At 41.4% G+C, this 18048-nt stretch overlaps 2 protein-coding genes across 3 annotated transcripts in view; both read right to left on the bottom strand.

The window, feature by feature from the left end:
- Window positions 1–3262: 3262 nt before the first annotated feature.
- Window positions 3263–9018, bottom strand: ddx5 (DEAD (Asp-Glu-Ala-Asp) box helicase 5). Of its 2 annotated transcripts, none has more exons than XM_040122768.1 (13): window positions 8852–9018; window positions 7938–8103; window positions 7709–7805; window positions 7494–7627; window positions 7334–7399; window positions 6850–6991; window positions 6600–6760; window positions 6312–6484; window positions 6094–6204; window positions 5936–5997; window positions 5779–5838; window positions 4207–4428; window positions 3263–3997 (listed from the first exon to the last, which is right to left on the bottom strand). In XM_040122768.1, exons 1-13 carry the CDS (start codon window positions 8902–8904, stop codon window positions 3582–3584), a joined length of 1863 nt encoding a protein of 620 aa, XP_039978702.1. In that variant the 5' UTR covers window positions 8905–9018; the 3' UTR covers window positions 3263–3581. The 2 variants fall into 2 exon arrangements, with proteins under 2 accessions (XP_039978702.1, XP_039978710.1); XM_040122776.1 differs by having other exon boundaries at window positions 3856–3997; window positions 4194–4428.
- Window positions 9019–12237: 3219 nt separating this feature from the next.
- smurf2 (SMAD specific E3 ubiquitin protein ligase 2) overlaps window positions 12238–18048 on the bottom strand; it is a 48423-nt gene continuing 42612 nt past the window's right edge. Inside the window, exons 12-19 of the mRNA XM_040119832.1 lie at window positions 18027–18048; window positions 16438–16541; window positions 16071–16185; window positions 15479–15657; window positions 14776–15034; window positions 14487–14688; window positions 13348–13423; window positions 12238–13198 (exon numbers count right to left, since the gene is read on the bottom strand). The exon at window positions 18027–18048 is cut by the window's right edge and continues 180 nt beyond it. Coding sequence (XP_039975766.1) covers window positions 13099–13198; window positions 13348–13423; window positions 14487–14688; window positions 14776–15034; window positions 15479–15657; window positions 16071–16185; window positions 16438–16541; window positions 18027–18048 — 1057 coding nt within the window. The 3' untranslated portion in view covers window positions 12238–13098. The remainder of the gene's footprint in view (window positions 13199–13347; window positions 13424–14486; window positions 14689–14775; window positions 15035–15478; window positions 15658–16070; window positions 16186–16437; window positions 16542–18026) is intronic.

Raw genomic sequence — 18048 nt, 5'->3', positions numbered from 1 at the left:
CCTGCCTAAAGAAATGGTTTCTGAACCTGGAACAGCTACTGCTCTGTTATCAGCTTCATGCTACACAAAATGCCAGGACTTTATAAAGCACTCACTGTGTCCATGTATACGATCATGGAGGAATGCAGCAGAACTAGTCACTCAATGGCTGAAAATCAGGATCATCATCAACACTTGCTCTTATTGTTCATTTAGGTTTTCATGTGTCTTATGTCATTATTCATTGGTATAAGCTACCTAAAAACCAAGGTCTGTCAGAGAAGTATGAATAAACTCAGAAAAAAAGAAGAGAATAAATCCAAATTCTATCTGTACTCTCTAATTGAGAGGGCTTATGATATGATCACTATTAGATCTGAATAGTAAGGCACAGTAGTTTTCCAGGTTGTAACACACTGGAAAGATTACTAGAAAGATTACCTGTAACAGTCAATAATAACACTGTAGTAAAAGGTTTAACCTATCACATTGGAGTTTTGGCAAATACAGCCAGTGAAATCATGATGTGTCTTATTAATCGGTGGTATTTTTTTAAATTATACTGAAACTTCAAGGTTTAGTCCACCTGACAGACCCAGACTGACGCAGCATATTAATTCCTGACTATCAGTGGTTATCAGACACACACCCTGAGAAATTACTTTTGTGGTGTACTAGGAGTGAAGGTCTAGTGTGCGGAATGTAAACTTCACTTTTCACTCAAAGAAAATAGCTGATAGCATGATAAAGAGTATGCAAAGCTACAGTGTATGGACAGTATCTAACGTGGGAGTGTGAGAGTTTGTGTTAGCAGAAAACAGAATTGTACACTATTCATAGTAAAAAGTGGGTTGGGGGAGTTGGAAGCAGCTCTGCTGGCAGAGAGGAACAATGTGACTTCTTTACACCTCAGTGGTAAGAAATTGGTTCAGCGCGCTGCTCCGTCTCATGCTTGCAGTGGGTGTGTCTGATGCACACCCAGAGCAGTTACTCCATAAACCAACACCCACATACCTGCGTGGATTGTGAAGAATTACATGGAGGAGCAAAAAAGTAAAAAGCAACCAAGATTATGCAGAGAGAAATGAGTGACAGGACAAAAACGTGGTGATGACTGAAGAAGGCAGGTAGTCTCACTTGGCCTCAACCTTTGTCACCGGTGGTAATTAAAGCTGCTATAATCAATATCTTTACAATAACAATGTATCAAATGACACTGTGAAATGACACTGTTGTCCATAGTGATTAACCTACTGAGAATTATCCCCTGAATCTTCAGCTCCTCTCAGCTTTACGGAGCTGTACAGTGAGTTTCAGCTCATTGTTTTGGTTTTCTGGCCCACAACTTTACTGTTCCGGTTCATCCTCCGCTGTCATTGCACTTTTTAGATGGCAGCAGGCAGCTGTTTGCAGCAAAAAGAAAAAAAAAAAAAGCTAGAATGCCAGATATTTCCTCCAGGTACTGGTAGAGACCAAAAACAGAGCTATGTGAATGTTATGCTGTTGGACAAAATAACATTAACACCTGTGCACTATAATGGAAAAAAACAAGAATCACTACAGTTGATTTTACACTTCTCTGATATAAGCTTGAAAAAGGTAGTATGAAGTAGTAGTATCCGTTCTCTTCACATGGTACAGACGTTTATGTTATTGTGTCCACCTCTTTGCTTCAGTGGAGCACAGGCCATGTTTAAAATTCACATTGTGCAATTTGAGATAAGCAGGTTTGCCTACCTCAGGTATCACTTTGGTTCTACAGTTTCACAATGAAAAGAAGGTTTTCCTCCTGAAAACCATGAAAGTTGATGCAAGCCCAACATTTTTTTTTCAATGAAAATGGTGCTGTCAATGGCAGGGTGTGGCTGTCACGTATCAGCATGAAAAAAAAAACAATTCTCTTACTCATAAAATGAAGAACGCTCAATAGTATTTACGGAGAGAGCATTCCACACATACTTGTACTTCCAGGTTATGGTTCTGGAAATATGTAGAAAGCAATTCAAATCAGCCGCACCCACAGCACTTGAGAACAGCAGGGACTATTCAGAGAGTGCTCTAATCTGTAATCAGCAGTAGCTGCTGACCTGTGACCAGGTTTCAGTCTTTGATTCTACACAATGGTTAAGGCGGAGCAGCAGTTGTACAGTGACACATGTGGAACTAATGGGCCCAGATCTCCCCTAAGCTTTTCAACCTAATGACAAAAAATAAGCAATCTTAGTATCAATAACATGACTACCATAACCCAGGGGCCCAAGTGTTCTGGGGCCCCAAACAAAGCCTTTAAACAAAGCGTTGCTTCTGATCCTGATTTAAGTCCTTCAATAATTTGTTTTACCAATAGTCTAGCTACAGTAAGCATGTCAACATTAGGAAAGCAATTTAAATGTCTGACAGCAGAAAGCTTTGCTTTGAAAATATAACCTTCAATCACTGGTTTCTTTATATAGTACCCTGTAATACTGTATATAGTGTCCCATAGTTCGTTACCAACCTCCTGTTCCCAAGGGCCCAATGTCTCATAACCTGCCCATGTTCAGTAACATACTTTGCTCATATCAGAGTGAAACCCCTTAACACCTCATAACCAAAAAACACACTGGTTAGTGAGAAAACCTTTTTTCAAAGATGGAAAAGGCCATTTGGTCCTCTACCAGAGGGTGGAGACATATTCCATTTCTCTTCCAATTCCCCAAAAATAGGTGTCCTCAATTCTGCAGAGCTTTTAACACTCAGATTTGAGTTGTAATTGGGATAAGGTGATTTTAAAGTCATTCATTTTATAAGACCCTATGGGCTAATGTCATAAGTTTTGAGAGGTATAACGTGTCATCAAATGATCATTAGTGTGGCCATGATGCCACCCTTACCAGCGGTCTCGTGATGGGCACGAGAGAGAGGGAAAACAGGTTACCAGTCCCTTTCAGCTGCTAGGACACAGTACAGGAAGACTGCTTGAGGGATGAGTGTATCAGATTAATTTCCTTTTTTGGTACACAAAGTAACAAAGCCAAAATATTGCAACCATTAGTTTCCCCTTCAGATTTCACCATTGTAATATGATACTTAACATCGAAGTGTCCGAGCGAGTAGTGTGGCATGCTGTTTTAAACGTTACAATGTTAAAGACTGAGCAGGATGTCAGAGTTAGAGTATATTTGATAATCATGACACCTGCTGGACAGGAAAGGTAGTCGTAGGGTTAAATAATTTTCCCCTGGACAGATGGCACTAGTAACCTGGTTTAAAGTTTAGAAATAACAAAGTTTTGTTTTTTTTATTTTTTTTATTTGAAAGATCATGCAGTGCATTTCCAAGGTAGGAGCTTAACATCACTTTCAATAATACGTGAAAAACCATACATTTGTAATTACCTAGTACAAAACATAACTAACCATTACTAAGGAATGTAAAATTAAATAGTAATAGGAAAACAAGTGTGCAACGCCACTATTGCTGCACTGCAGATCTTAAAAGGCTTGATAGAGGTTGAAGTTGTTTGTAACCCTGTTGTGTGAATACAAAAAACTCTTGATTATCCATAGAACTTAAAACAAGACAAAAAGCAATAAATTACTTCTTTCAAGTGTGTGGGGTGTTTACTGAGAGAACTGAGGAGGCATGGGGTAGGGCACCAGGGGTGGAGGATGCTGCTGCGGAGCCTGTGCCTGGGGGAAGGGGAAAGGGGGGTGACTTGCACCGTTCTGTGCGCCAGCCTTATTCGGAGCGAACTGCTGGGCCTGGAAGTTACTCTGGCCTCCGAAGGCTCCTGTTTGATTACTGAAGTTGGACTGTCCATTACCATTGTAGCTGCCTCCGCTGAAGCCATTGCCGGTGCTGTTATTGCCCCCATAGCCTCCATTCTGTGCATTTGTGCCAAAGGCTTTATTTGATCCGTTGTCAAACCCTCTACCATTATCCCTGTCCCTAAAACTGCCAAAATCACGCCTTCCAGAGGAATACCTATCCCGGCGGTCATCCCTATAATCGCCACCTCTGCCTCCCCTTGAACGACCTGGAATGGAAAAAGACACCCTTAAAAAGAAGCGACTTGGCTAGAGTCCTGTTTTTTTCTCTTTTAAACTAGAAACTGGTTTGATATACCGATAAGTTCAGTGATAAACCCCATCCACTTCTCTGAACAAACAAAAGGAGAGCAGCAGGAAAAAAAAAAAGTGGCTGCAGTTTACAGCACAGATTCTGTATCTCACCAATTTGATTTACCTCCTCTGTCTTCTGCCATTTGGAGGAGCTTGGGGTTGATTGCCTGGTTGGCCTCACGAAGAACAGAGATGAGGTCGCTGGCCTGCCTCATGTTGTTTGGGGTGAAGAAGGTATAAGCTGTGCCTGTCTTTTGGCTACGAGCTGTTCTGCCAATGCGGTGGATATAGTCCTCTGAGTTGTTGGGGTAGTCAAAGTTGATGACAAATTTCACGTCTTCAACATCTGTAAGATTGTGTTGCGATGTGGCATAAAGGAAGGAGGAGGACAGCACACAGATGTGCGCCAGCGCCACCACAACAACCAGATCAAAAACAAAGAGGCCACGTTAGTACTGTCATGAGGTGGGAATGGCTAGTAAATCCACAAGCTGCAAAAAATTGGAATTAGGCATAACTACAGACATTTACTCCACGGGGAGACTACGGTGGGAAAAGAGAAACGATGCACACTCCATTAGCTTCTAATCCTCTGGGATAAAATAAAAACCCTCCCCTCTTGAGCCATTGCCAAACCATCTTCAGAAAGAACGGATCAGAAGTCTTACCATTTTTTGGAGTATGCATTCACTAGTCCATTCCCATTGCAGCACAAGCCCCACATATTGTCAAGCTACCTTTATGTGTCTACACAGTAGGGCTGCTATGCACACTACTGCCTCCTAGTATTCTTGAACTAGCACTTAACCAATGTCCCTTTGTCACACACACACACACACACACACACGAGATGCTTGCTCTAATGCTCACACTGCAGTGTCTCTTGCCAAGAAAAATGGTATCTCTGAACCAATTTGCAGGATGCCTACAAACAGTGCATCCCCGCTCGGCATGGCAAGATTTTTCCAGACCCAGTGTTCACTTGATCATAATGTCTCTCGTTGGCAGGTCTCGACATGACTTTGAAACGCAGGCGAGGGAGGAGTGTGAGCTTGGAATTTGTCCAAGTGTGTCCAACTAGCATGTCCCACTGTCACCAAAAGCGCCAGTAGCCATGTCATTACAGAGGTGAAGGTATGATCGATCTGACAGACTGCTCTTCCGACAGAAGTTTAGGAAACTGCAACAGTTAACGCCACCCATGCTTTACAACAAGTCTACACAACAGAAAGCACCTTCCAAATGACTCAAATGGCTTGCAAAGCTGTGCCCAAACAAATATGCAAGACAATCGGAGACAGTGTAGCTGGGCTTTGAGCTGGGACAGTTACAGAGCCTGGGTGTTTGTAGCAGTCCAAACCATTGCCAGAGAATAGACGAGCATATGGGGGAGGAACTGTGGCCAGCCCTCAACTCGCCCCCCTTTTTAGGCAGGCCAGCGCTTTATGCTGCACTTGGGCCTGGTCACCTCTGTATATCTGCACGACTGGGAGACCCGTGCCTCGCCAGTCAGGACACCTCCAAGAATCCTCCTTCCCCCTCTGGAGACCTGGGCTTGTCATGCCAAGGCCCTGCCATATAGACTGCTCCTTCAGGTCAGGGGAGAAACTCAGAAAGAAGCAGAAGTTAAAGAAAGCAAATACACTTTCTTTTTGAAATACATTCAAGTATAAAACAGTTCAGGGAGGATACTAACCTAGGCCCCTTGAGGCAACATCTGTAGCAATGAGAATTGGGGCCTTTCCATATTTGAACTCTGAAAGAAGTATTAAAAAAAAAAAATCAGAAAAAACCCACACATTAATATAGCTCAAATTAACCAGTGGTATAAATGTATTGGTATTCAAGCTTACCATTGAGAACCCAGTCTCTTTCTTGCTGGCTTTTATCCCCATGGATTCCCATAGCTGGCCACCTAACATTGAAACCATCAATTCTGTTAATTCACAAGTAGAAAGTCAATACAACAGAAGCACTGATGCTTTCAAACCATATTAATTTAAATACTTACCCATCCCTTCTCATCCTCCTGGTAAGGTCATCACACCGCCTCTTTGTCTCTACAAAGATGATGGTCTTGTTCTCTTTCTCACTCATGATTTCCTCAAGCAGACGGATCAGTCTAAAAGAAGATAGTTACTCCGTAAAGAATCTATCAAAGTCTTAAGCTAACGTCAAAAGGTCTGCTTCAACGCCAATTGCTGTTTCCGCAATGGACAGAATACTTACTTGTTCTCCTTCTCTCCATCATTGCAGACATCCACTATTTGCAAGATATTGTGGTTAGCACTGAGCTGCAAAGCCCCAATATTGATCTGGACATACTCCTTCAGGAAGTCCTCTGCAAGCTGGCGAACCTCTTTTGGCCAAGTGGCACTCCACATCAGAGTCTGACGGTCAGGCTGCAAAACAGCACAATTAGCGACACATTTCGTCATAGTAATATACAACTAGTGAGAAGGCCTTTCACTTCTGCAAACGCGTTAAAGACCACTCAAGTAAACCAAAGAAATTTACTCTGATTTGGTCGACAATCTTCCGGATCTGTGGCTCAAAGCCCATGTCCAGCATTCTGTCAGCTTCATCCAGCACAAGATAAGTGCATCGACGGAGGTTTGTCTTTCCTGCCTCAAGGAAGTCGATGAGCCTGCCTGGTGTGGCGATGCAGATCTCCACGCCTATAACGTTAGAGTTGTATTGAGAACTAGGCTCTTGAAACTCTGAAAACCACAATTTTTCCAGTGTTTCACAAAAATAGCTAAAATACCTCTTTCCAGGTCACGGATCTGTGGTCCCTTGGGTGCTCCACCGTAGATACAGGTGGACTTGAGGCGAGAAGCTCTACCATATTCTGCAGCCACCTGTTGCACCTGCTGAGCCAGCTCACGGGTTGGGGCCAGAACCAAACACTGCCAAGGAGGAAATTATAGCGGTCTAGTCAATGAACATGCAAGTACACATTTCTCACCATCATGATTGGCCTGGCTTATTCCATTCCCAGTGCTGAAATAAAAGTACAGTGGAAGGCTAATTTCTAACCATATTTCAACATCAGACCACTCACTGCAGAGCATCACACGGGTCATTTCTGATTAAAGCTCTGAATATATGGTGAGCACTGTCACTCTGCTCAAACCCAGTCACCATTTAAGTGTCTACTGCAGGGTACTGAAAACCATCTCCCCAATTAAAAAAAAAAAAAAAAAAAAAACAAAAAAAAACCAAATTGAAATTCTGTTGTGACTACTTACAATGGGACCGTCTCCTCGTTCCAGGAAAGGCTGGTGGTTGATGTGCACGATTGCAGGCAAAAGATACTGCAGAGCAAAGACAGAACAGTCACTTACATCAGCACATGTCATTGCCGTATTTGATGATATTGCAACTTATTCCAGTTGTCAGAGAACTTACGGAAAGCGTTTTGCCAGAGCCAGTCTGTGCAATGCCGACCATATCCTGGCCACTAAGAGCCAGAGGCCATCCCTGAGCCTGGATAGGTGTTGGTTCAGTCCAGTTCTGTTTGTTGATCACATCCATCACATAAGCTGTAGAATAGAGGACAGCAATTAATTGAGGCATACTAAACATCCTCTGTGATATTGTTTCACTACTTGTTTTTGACTTACATGGAAAGCTGGCCTCGTGGAACTTGGCAATGGGATTTGGGCACTCTCTCCCCTTCACTGTGATTGTTTTGGCCCTCCTGTATTGTTCAACTTCTTGCTGCAAGATAAGAGTAAATTAAACAAATTAAGTTCAGGAGACATAAGCTATCGCGTAACTGCAACACGTACAGGAGGGAGCATATTTCTAGCAGCGATGCTTAACATTTTATAGACCACACTGACTACATACCGGTGACCTCCGCGCAACGTCTTGATGCTGCTGATAGAAGTTTTTCTCAAACTTTGGGAGTTCGTCCAGGTTCCAGTGTTTCTTCCGCAGCCGATCGCCAGGATTGCCGAACTTTCCTCCACCTCCACCACGGTTGCCACCAAAGCGGGGGGGACCACCGCCATAGCTGAAAATTAAATTAAGTCGTGGTTCACAAAGTCAGATCAGGCTCAGTTAAGTCACTAACGACGTCAACCGTTGTTTAAAACACGCAAAGTCCCATCTTAACTGCGTCACTCTGAAATTATATAGCTGCCATATACTTTCCAGCCAGTAGAGGAACAATGGAAAAAACAGCCGGCATTTTGTATCCGCATTCATGACTGCCACATGGCGAAAAGCCGACTAGCAAGCTGTATTAGCATCACTACTCCGCGCTGGAGAAATACACATTACCTGTTAGCCACAAAGTAAATATCCAGTAAAAATCAAATAAAATCTATCGTGTAAAACGTGTATGTAACAGAATAATGTAGCGTTTTCCATCGCCAGTATTGTGAATAAGTGTTTCCGGCCGCGATGACATGTAACGCTAGGTGAGCTAACAGGAAGCTACCGCTACCCCTACCCTGAAGCTAACGAAAAGCTGCTGTGCTGGGGCACGAGGCCAGACAAGGCCTGGAGCCAAAGACAACGGGCTCCGTTCACCGGAGGCCTGGGCCTTGTGTGGATAAATAAAGCTTAACACCTGCCCGCTTTTCAATTGTTAGGCTATCAATTAAAAATCAAATAGTCAATTATGACGATTCATTTATAATACAACCACAACATTTAGTTGATCGGTTCATTTTCTCGGTTGTAAGTCCTGTCAGCCATTTCTACGGATCAGGCGAGAGCAAAATTCGTCTAAAACTAGAAAAAAAAAATGTACTTACCCTCTGTCTCTATCTCTGTCCCTGCCACGGTCTCTGTCGGAATAGCCAGGCATTTTCTAAATGAACTGTATAAATAAAAAAAAAAGATAAATACACTACAATGTGGCTTAACTGCCGACTAAAAACCGACCGGCAGTGGTACTGAAATGCCGGTAATTTAAAAATGAGGTCCGGCTTATATAGCAAGAGGAAGTCCACCTACCCTATATATTCATCCGCCATACGGTTTTCAACTTGAGCTTCTCACGACTGAAAACATAGACACACAGCAGAGCAGTGGAACTGTGTTTTTAATTCACTCTAACTCTTATTGTAAATATTACATCTGGATCCCCTAAGCCCCTGAATATGCTGTATAAGATACGTTAAAGCAGACAGGATAACATAAATAAAGTTTTTTTAAAAGAAATCACCTATATATCGCTTGTGTAGAGCTTAAAAATCAGAAACTATATTTTGTATCTTCTGTTACGATTAAAAATGCCAAATTGAAAAGAAAAACCTAAAAACTCTCATTCCGGTGCTTCCTTCTGATGTACAGTATATGATTATTGCAACAAATGTTAGCGGATGAATATCTACGACACAGACACTGGTGATCCGGCTTTTGACCTTGCTTCCGTTGTATTACGGTAAATTACGTCATCAGGACCAACCCAAACATGTAAGGACAACTTTTTTCTCTTTTCTATTTAGAATGAGACCCCATGTGTGATAAATTTTCACTTAACTTCTGTTGGAACAAGCAAATGTTCAGGAATTTTACAGATTATTTTGGTACAAAACTAGTATATTTATACTGCAAAGTGAAGCAGAAAGCAAGTTTCCTCCGAAAGAAAAGAAATAGAGGTCATGTAGGCTACCTGTGAGCTACCAAAAAAAAAAAAAAAAAAAACTTTTACTAAACTGGAGAAACTTCTATAGAGTATAATAATAAAAAAAAGAGTTCATGTTTATGGGACTGTACCTTTAAACCATTAGGGAACATAGTAGAAAAGTTGTATTAATTCTTTTATGAAAGTGGCCAAATTCACACAAGATGAAATACACAAACGTGTGTTTAAATTTCGTTAGCTCTGACATACTTATTCTTGATACTGACTACAGATTTTTTTTGGGGGGGAGCAGTAGCTCCGACTGACGCAGCATAGGGTGCTGTGATGCTGAGGCAGCCTAAAAGTTACCTCGATGTTACTCCAGTTCTATGAGTATATTATCAGGTTTTTATTTAAACCAAGCCAGTGCTTCTTTCCAATAAGGGGGCGCATCAAAATAAGACTCATTAATAGCATAATGAAGTCTTATCTTCTATCCTCTTTTTTATAGTCTGTGTAGAAAGTTTGTCTAGACCTCTCTGTATTATGATGCAGTTGTACATCTCGAAACAACAATATTTGTACGGGACACCTTACCCACCCTCCAAACAGCCCTTTTCATTGTCATTTTACCATGTGTCCCTGCCCCTGGGAGCATTCTGCCAGACATTTTAATTCAGATTGGTAGCAGTGAATACATAGTGGGTGGTCCGGGGCGTGCCATTCAAATGTAAAGCATGAGTCTTTGCATCCCCCACTTGACATTTATTCCCAGCCACTATTAACAAGCCCCTGATAATGTAAGTGTAAATTATTACTTTGTCAAAGGACCTGTTCAAGCACACTACTATATTAAGCAGTCTTAACAATAATTCATATTAAAAAGCTTTCTTATTAATGAGAATTGAAACAACCTTTTAGAAGTTAAAAAAAAAAAAAAGACAGATATATCTTTGTACAAGGCCTTACAATGTTAGACAAAGGCAAGTTTAATTAGACCTAATTACACACAAAAATAAAATACTCTTACAAAATGATAGTGTTAACATACATCAAATTGCATCAGTCAGCTATGAGAGATATCGTCCTGCTAAGTGGATCATGCTATTTAAAAAAAAAAAAAAAAAAAAAGCGGCATCTCTCAAATTTGACTTGTTTAATAAAAAGTTTATTTCTTCAATGAGAGGCAGCTACGGGGCAATGCTGAGTAATGTAGTGTAGGAACGGACAGTAGGGTGATCAGCTTGTGCACTGGACTTAAAGGTGAATGAGTATCTGGTGCAGAAGTCACCAGTTAATACACATGGCAACCTCATTCGGTTTGTGTGCAATTCTTCTTTTCAGTTCATGAAAATGTTCTTCTACTTAAGTTAAAGATAAATTACAGGTTGTTTGATCCACATATATGAACAATATCTTATTACTGTACAAAGCACCATCTGAGGACACTTTTCACTTTGCATACACTCGTCTACATAAAAGAAAGAAAACGAACAGTTCTGTTTTTTTCTAGTGTATGCATATGTTAAGGACAGTCCACGGTCATAGAAATTGCTAGACAGGCAGCATCTTCTGAAAACATTCAAGAATATAGTTTTTAATCATAGAAAACAATCCCCCTTTCTCAAAAAAAAAAAAAAAAAAAAAATCACCGATAGGACTGTATAGCAGGCTAAAACAGTTCATCTCATTCAATTCACTTTCAATCATAAGAACATATGGAGACATGCAACATGTTAATGATCTGCTGTGGGCAAAACAATGCAAATGACAACACTTTTTAAACCCTTAACATTTAGGAAATCAAGACAAATGGTCATAATAGGTTTCTTGTCAATCTTCAGATCAAATGACATTACAAACTACATATGACATCTCCTGAGAATGTGGCTAGGTAGAGCTCTTGCTTTCTTGGAAACATTTTCATGGCCACAGACAGGTATGAGTACGAGTAGTGTACTGTGCACTTTAAGCAGTAGTATGTCAATGAGTAAGGTTGCCAATATATGACAAAAATGAATGCTATTTAGCACCACAAGGGTAGAAGATAGATGACGTTTTTCTTTTTTCCCCCCAATGGACTTTGGACTCTTCTGAAAAGAATACCATTAGAAATGAATGGTAGGTTTCATGCTAGTCACATTAATATAGCCCAGCTACAAATGACGAACTGTTATAAAAAGGGTAATAGAAGGGAAACAACACACCATATGTAGCTCCAGGATGAAATCAGTAGAATTTAAAGGGTCTGGTCAATATTTGCAAAGATTCATTCATCATAAATGTTTACGGCATTCAGCACATTGTGATTTTAAGATTTTTGCCCTCAAGACATGCCTCTCCTTGTACAGTATGAGAGGTTTTGTCAAGAAATAAACCACAGCATTCTTTAGTGAAATTCAGTCAAGCTTAATTCTGTTTTCACAAATTGTCTTCTATAATTTAAACAGTAACACTTAACATTTAAAAGATTTTATTTTTTTAAAACAATTGAAAGGGGTTTCTGAAATATAACAACAATAAATTATATATATTATATAGATTTTATTGTTTCTTTTTCAAATTTCCCTGTTATATAAAAATAACACATTTCAAGTTGTTTATTCATTTATTCATTTTCAAACAAAACTGACAGTCAAATATGTGAAATAGGGTTTCTGGGAATGCAGCGCTAGTTGTCGGGCAGTGACTCAGGACCAGAGGTCCCTGCTGCTGTCTTTGGAGAGGGTTGTAAACAGTCGGGCTCTGCCTAATTCAGTCTTTAGCTCTGCCTTCTCATCAGCACACATCCCTGTTTTTCCAGCCTTGGAATTACTGATAGCTCCAGAGTGATCACTCTGAGGCACCAAACGGCCCGAGTCATACATACTCCACATCCAAATTTAGTGTTTCCAAGTGGTTGTGGTAACCAATAAGAATCTGTACTCTAGCAAACAAACCAGTCTTGTTAATGTTGTTTCAGAGTGGACCGAGTTTGTGTTCTGCTTGGTAAAATGGAACATTGCTACATGGATACAGTCTTTTTTTTGAATGCTAAAATGAACTTAGAAAAAAGGGAAGAGCCAGAAAATTTTGCAGGTTCCACAAGTTAGTAAATAGTCTGAGTTATTAGCAGCTGAAGAGATCCTTTTCAATGATAAAAAAGACATAAAGGAGGGCTGGAGGGTCTATAAAAAACAAAAAAAACCCAAAATAAAAAACCCCACAGTCAGATGAGATTTTCTGGTCGTCTTTGCCCACCCTCCCTTAGCTTGGCCACATGTTCCTGGGAAGTATGGCCGTCTCTGGGTGAAGTAACCGTGGATGACCTCCATCTGAGTGGATTGATTTGATTTGTTGGAGGAGGAGGAGGAGGAGCAGGAGGAGGGGGGGGGGCATCATGGCCAAACCATGTTCTTCTAGTTGTTGCAGAGCTCTGCCTGCAGCAGTGACTCACTCTACAGCAAAGCCGCACGTCTCCTCGATGGCAGTGAGCAACTTGTCGTACAGTTTGTCATAGTGCTCGTAGGGAGGAATGTCGATCCGATTGAAACTGGGAAAACAGAAGGGAAGAGCAGATTTTAAAATCATGGAGTACCACTGCAAACACAAAGATGATCTTGACTACTCTTCCCTTCAGTCTTAAAGGCAGGCACTGTGTCACGTGATCAGAGAATAATATAATGTTGACAGTATGCTCACCAGGTGTGGGCTTTGGGCAGGTTGTTGGTGCTAGCATCAATCTGGTGGATGGTGAAGAGCCGTGGGCCAGCAGCACCTGTAGAAAAACCAACAGTTAAGTAGAATGGACCTTCACACATCCGCAGATACAGATATTTACACAGTTTGACATTTATTTAAAGCACGGTTTCCAGGCGAACTGCATTTTATTTCATCGAGATGAATTCTGCTACAAGTCAGTAATATGGAAGCAAAGATTTAAATCTTAGAGGAAAGTGAAACAGAAATCAACATTAATGACTGACATCATTTGTTACTTGAGTACTAAATCACTCATTATGGCTCTATTTGCCTATGTCAAACCCATTTATTTTATTTTTAAATATTCAGATGGTTCTGAGAGATGTCCAACAATCCTCAGTAAACCTAACAAAATGTACAGTATTTAGATACCAACAGTGCTGAATGAACTGACTTTTTCCCTCAACAGTGGCCTTGTGTCCAGCTTTTAGTATCAAAGCAATGCCGCAGACTTACAGACACTGTAAGTCCAAGTTTGTGTGCGGGTTGTTTTTGGGTCTTTTGGCCTCTGTTGATGTTTTGACCAAGACAGGATGGCCATGTTATATAAAAGATGTGTAAGGGCGCTGTCTGCCTGTGGATCTCGGTGTACTCTGCTTGCCTGGGTGCTCCGTCTCTGGGCAGCGCTGTCTGCCAGGATGGACCTGCTGAACCACTGCACTATGCGCAGACTCAGGGTTCATCTCAGGTCAGAGAAACCCAGAGACACAGACACACACAGAGAGGCAAAGAATCCTAAACACACAGCCCAGATTGTGTTGACAGAGCTTGTGAGTGGCGAGCACACTGTGTGTAACAAAGAGACAGTAAAGACTACACTACCACACCTTTGTAAATGATTGATCTGACATTAACAGAAATATGACATGAAGGGCATTTCGCACAACTTTCAACTGCATGACCTGGCTCAGTCTGGTCCACATTCATCACACAAAGAAGGCGATTCACACCAAGCTACATAATCGGACAATTTTTGTACACGCATACGACTTTCTTTTATGTATTGCATAACAATTCCACCGTAAAGAGAAAATTTACATACCAAAAAACATGTAGTATTTTGTCCTGACTGTTATTACCTTGGAGGGCCTTGAAACCCTGTAGAGGAACTCTGGAGGAGCCAGTGACAAACTGCAGCAGCCGGGCTCTGCGCTCCTCATCGAACGACTCCACAGCTTTCCAGAACCATTTAACAATATTGCTGTCTGGAGTGCAGTGTTTGAGCCGCGTGTTGGACTTCCAGTCATTGATGTCGATTTTACCCAGGCCACATACAATCAGCTACAGATAGAGAAATCGTTTCAATATGTTGAATTAAATGTACTTGTAGGCAGATCAAGAAATATGACAGAAGAGGCATTTAAGTACCTCTAGCTCCTTCTCGTCGAAAGCCTTGAGCAGGTGTTGGGGGATGACCTCATTGAAGCCCTTCTGCAGAGCAAGGAACTGGGCCTCTATGCCTCGCAGAAAACGCCAGTTGACGTAGAGCCTGACATACTCTTTCTTGGTGTCCTGGGTGACAGGGATGCTCTTACCATTGGGCTTGAGCTCATGCTGTATGATCTCTCCATAGGCATTGTGTTCTACGCAGAAGGTGTGGTCCAGCACACCTGTGATGTCATTGTCCCTAAAGCGAGAGAGGAACGTGAGAATTACTACTGAAGGGTAATAATAGGATTTTGCACAGGAACTACTGGTAAAAAAAAAAAAAAAAAAAAAAATACAAAGTTTTCATTCCATAAAAACACTGCTGAGCTCTCTTTGTTTGATGTGTTCTGGAATGAAAACATGCATATATATACACATGGTCTAGAAACAAATCTTTAGGGACCACTGATGTAGGAAATATTCAAAAACCCTGGGGGGCGCTGCTGTCATAGTATCGGAGAGAGATTTTAATGTGGGCAAAACATTGAACCATTTTTTTTTTTTAACTTTGCGTTGAGTGTGCACAGAAATACTGAGCATAAGCATGTGTATAACGTGTTGTAATTCTTGGTCCAGAAATCCTTCCATTTACACAGAAAACTCAATACCGTTATTTACTTCTACAAAACTGTCTTGTACGTACAGAATCCAGACAAGGCTGTTGTGCAGGTCGGGGTCAACAGACTCCATGTCGTCCAAGGTGATGGGTTTACCCAGCAGCTGTTTGTAGAAGGGTAGAGTAAAGCCTCCGTCTATGTAGTGGCCGTGGAACACTGCCATCCCCATGATACGGCCCACGAAGTGAAAGTATGACAAGTGCTCCTGCAGGGAGACAAAACATCTTTAGTTTCCTATTCAAGAGACACCAGAACTGAGTGTTTAAAGCATGTTTGAAACTGAGATCCCTTTCTCCTCCAGACTATATCTACCACACACAAACCTCTCTGACATTAGGAATTTATTGTTCAGAGAGCAACAGTTAAATGGACCAACACCAGCCCAAACACACAGAGTGATTAAATTGTGTAATAGAAGACAAACTGACCCAAGCCTTTGACAGTGTTTGAACTGAGGCCTATGTCCAGGTGGATAATTTGCTTAATTGTGACATATGTCACTGGGTTGAAACATTCACCCAAAACGATTTAAGGTCACGAGAGTCGATATGTCAATGCCATGCAATACATATGATACTTTTTTTTTTTTTTAATTTGTCAGTAGTGACTATGACTCACAGGGTTGACAGCAGAGTCTGGGTTTATCTGCAGTGTGTAGATGTCATCACGGGAGTACTGGAACAGGCCGTAGTATGGGTTCAGCATCTCATGCGACAGCAGATAAAGCCACTCCCTGCAAAGAACAAATGAAAGAGATACCAGTTAGATCCTCTGCGTTGTAATTCTGAGTTCAGAACATACTGAGTAAAAATTTTAGCTGATGAAGAAATTTCTACCCCAAAGCAGATAAAACAACAGTGAGTAGTTGTGTGGTTTGGCACTTTCACTAGGAGGCAGACCTCTGTGTAAAAAGTGATGTAGTATTTAAAGAACCAAATTCTGACGTGTCCAATCTACCATGCTCATTTTTTCTATTGCCTTTTACCTGGCCACTCCTCCATAGTCAAGCCCCTCTTCTCCTCTAAACTTCACCATTAGCCTTTTCCACAGGTCCTTTGGCCTCATCTTCATCACCTGTCGATACGATTCCTGCAACACAGACACAAACAAACAAACACGCCTTGTCAAAGACAGTAACAGCATTAGTTAGGCAGCTGTTTAATTTACTGTACTGTATTTTCCCTCTTAGTATCTAATGCAGAGCTATCTGGTTCTATATGATCATCTGCAGAGAAACAATTAAACAGAAGAGATGTTTCAGTTTGCATTATTCATGAGAGGGGGCGTGACTCTGGGGACTGCCAAAAATCATGTGTGACCAGTTCCAGTGATGCACACACCCTCTACACTTCTACCATTCACACCCCATGCCCTGCATTATGGCACCTGTTAAACAAGACAACCGCTTGACCAAAGGTTGGGACTGTTCTAAAAGTAGTGAAGTTAAGAGCTACACAAAAAGAAAGTAGTGGGGAGGGCTCTACATAAAAATTAGACAGATGCAGTGTGGTTTTACAGCAGTTATTTTCAATTTGGGTCTCTGTTGGGAGGCTGAGATCTCTCAGCCTCAATCAGTGTTCATCCCATGTGCAGAAAGCTCACAGCATCAGGGGGAGGGTTTATTTAAAGTGGATTAGGGGAAGTTATAATAAACACAACCATAAGACTATAATAACACAGCCTCTCCGACAGCCAGGTTCCACTGTGCCCTCCAGATACACCAGATAACTGAGAGGTGCTGTAGGAGAAATGGGAATGTCTTATCTACACCAAAAAGTACACATAAAGACAGCTCCGACAGTCCACCAGGGAAAACTTGCCTATTCAGTCAAAATTTAATGCTTCAGCTGGTCTGGAGAGGCTATGCAGACGTCCTCTGCCCCCCACCACTCCCCATCTCCTCCGCCCCCCTCTCTCACATAGAGATCAGCCAACAAAAATGTCTTCGTTCAGATTAACAGACGCGGTTGTTCCAGCACATTCCATTGCATCTTTTATGAGGGTCATGCAGTCTGCTGCAGGTGTTGTTGCTATGATGAAGGCCCTGCACCTCCTAGATGCAGGAAAAAAACTTCCCTATTGAGAAAATGTACTTGAGAAAATCCTCATCTCAAACAAGAGTTCTGCTTTAGATTTTGAACAGACTACCCTAACACAGCATGGATAACCATGCTTGTGTGAGAGAAATCATTCTCACAGCTAAACTGCTATGGGTAATGACCTTTATGGGGGTAGACGAAAAGAAAAACCTTCAGAGAATGTTTAACATAACTTAAGTGAGTCTATAAATAACTAACACAGAATGGATAGTCTTTCTTGGTTTCAGTGCCAAATATAAATTTGTTGGTTGGAGTTTTTGGGAAATGGGGGCAGGTGGTTGTGCAGTGAAACAAATATTACATTACTGTCATGTTATTCTAGCATTTTGTTATGAATTTTAATTTCTTTGACATATTCCCTGACTGTGACAACTTAATTTCCCTCTGGGTTAAGGAGTATCTTTATCAACTGGCAACCCTTGTGAGCTTTAGATGATATGATGACATGACGGAGCTTGTTTCTTTCCATCGTCACCTCAAAGATCTCTTCACGGGAC

The sequence above is a fragment of the Xiphias gladius genome, chromosome 3 (assembly GCF_016859285.1).
Source record: "Xiphias gladius isolate SHS-SW01 ecotype Sanya breed wild chromosome 3, ASM1685928v1, whole genome shotgun sequence".
Lineage (NCBI taxonomy): Eukaryota > Metazoa > Chordata > Actinopteri > Istiophoriformes > Xiphiidae > Xiphias > Xiphias gladius.
Note: the sequence above shows the minus strand (reverse complement) of the source record. Positions and strands in the feature narration are given on the sequence as shown.

Excerpts from the sequence above, each read along its gene's own strand:
- ddx5 (XM_040122768.1), bottom strand. The coding sequence starts at position 8,904 with ATGCCTGGCTATTCCGACAGAGACCGTGGCAGGGACAGAGATAGAGAC. Across the intron at positions 6,205-6,311 it reads GATGGAGAGAAGGAGAACAA|ACTGATCCGTCTGCTTGAGG; the intron begins GTAAGTATTCTG and ends ATCTTCTTTTAG. Across the intron at positions 5,998-6,093 it reads AGGAGGATGAGAAGGGATGG|GTGGCCAGCTATGGGAATCC; the intron begins GTAAGTATTTAA and ends TTTCAATGTTAG.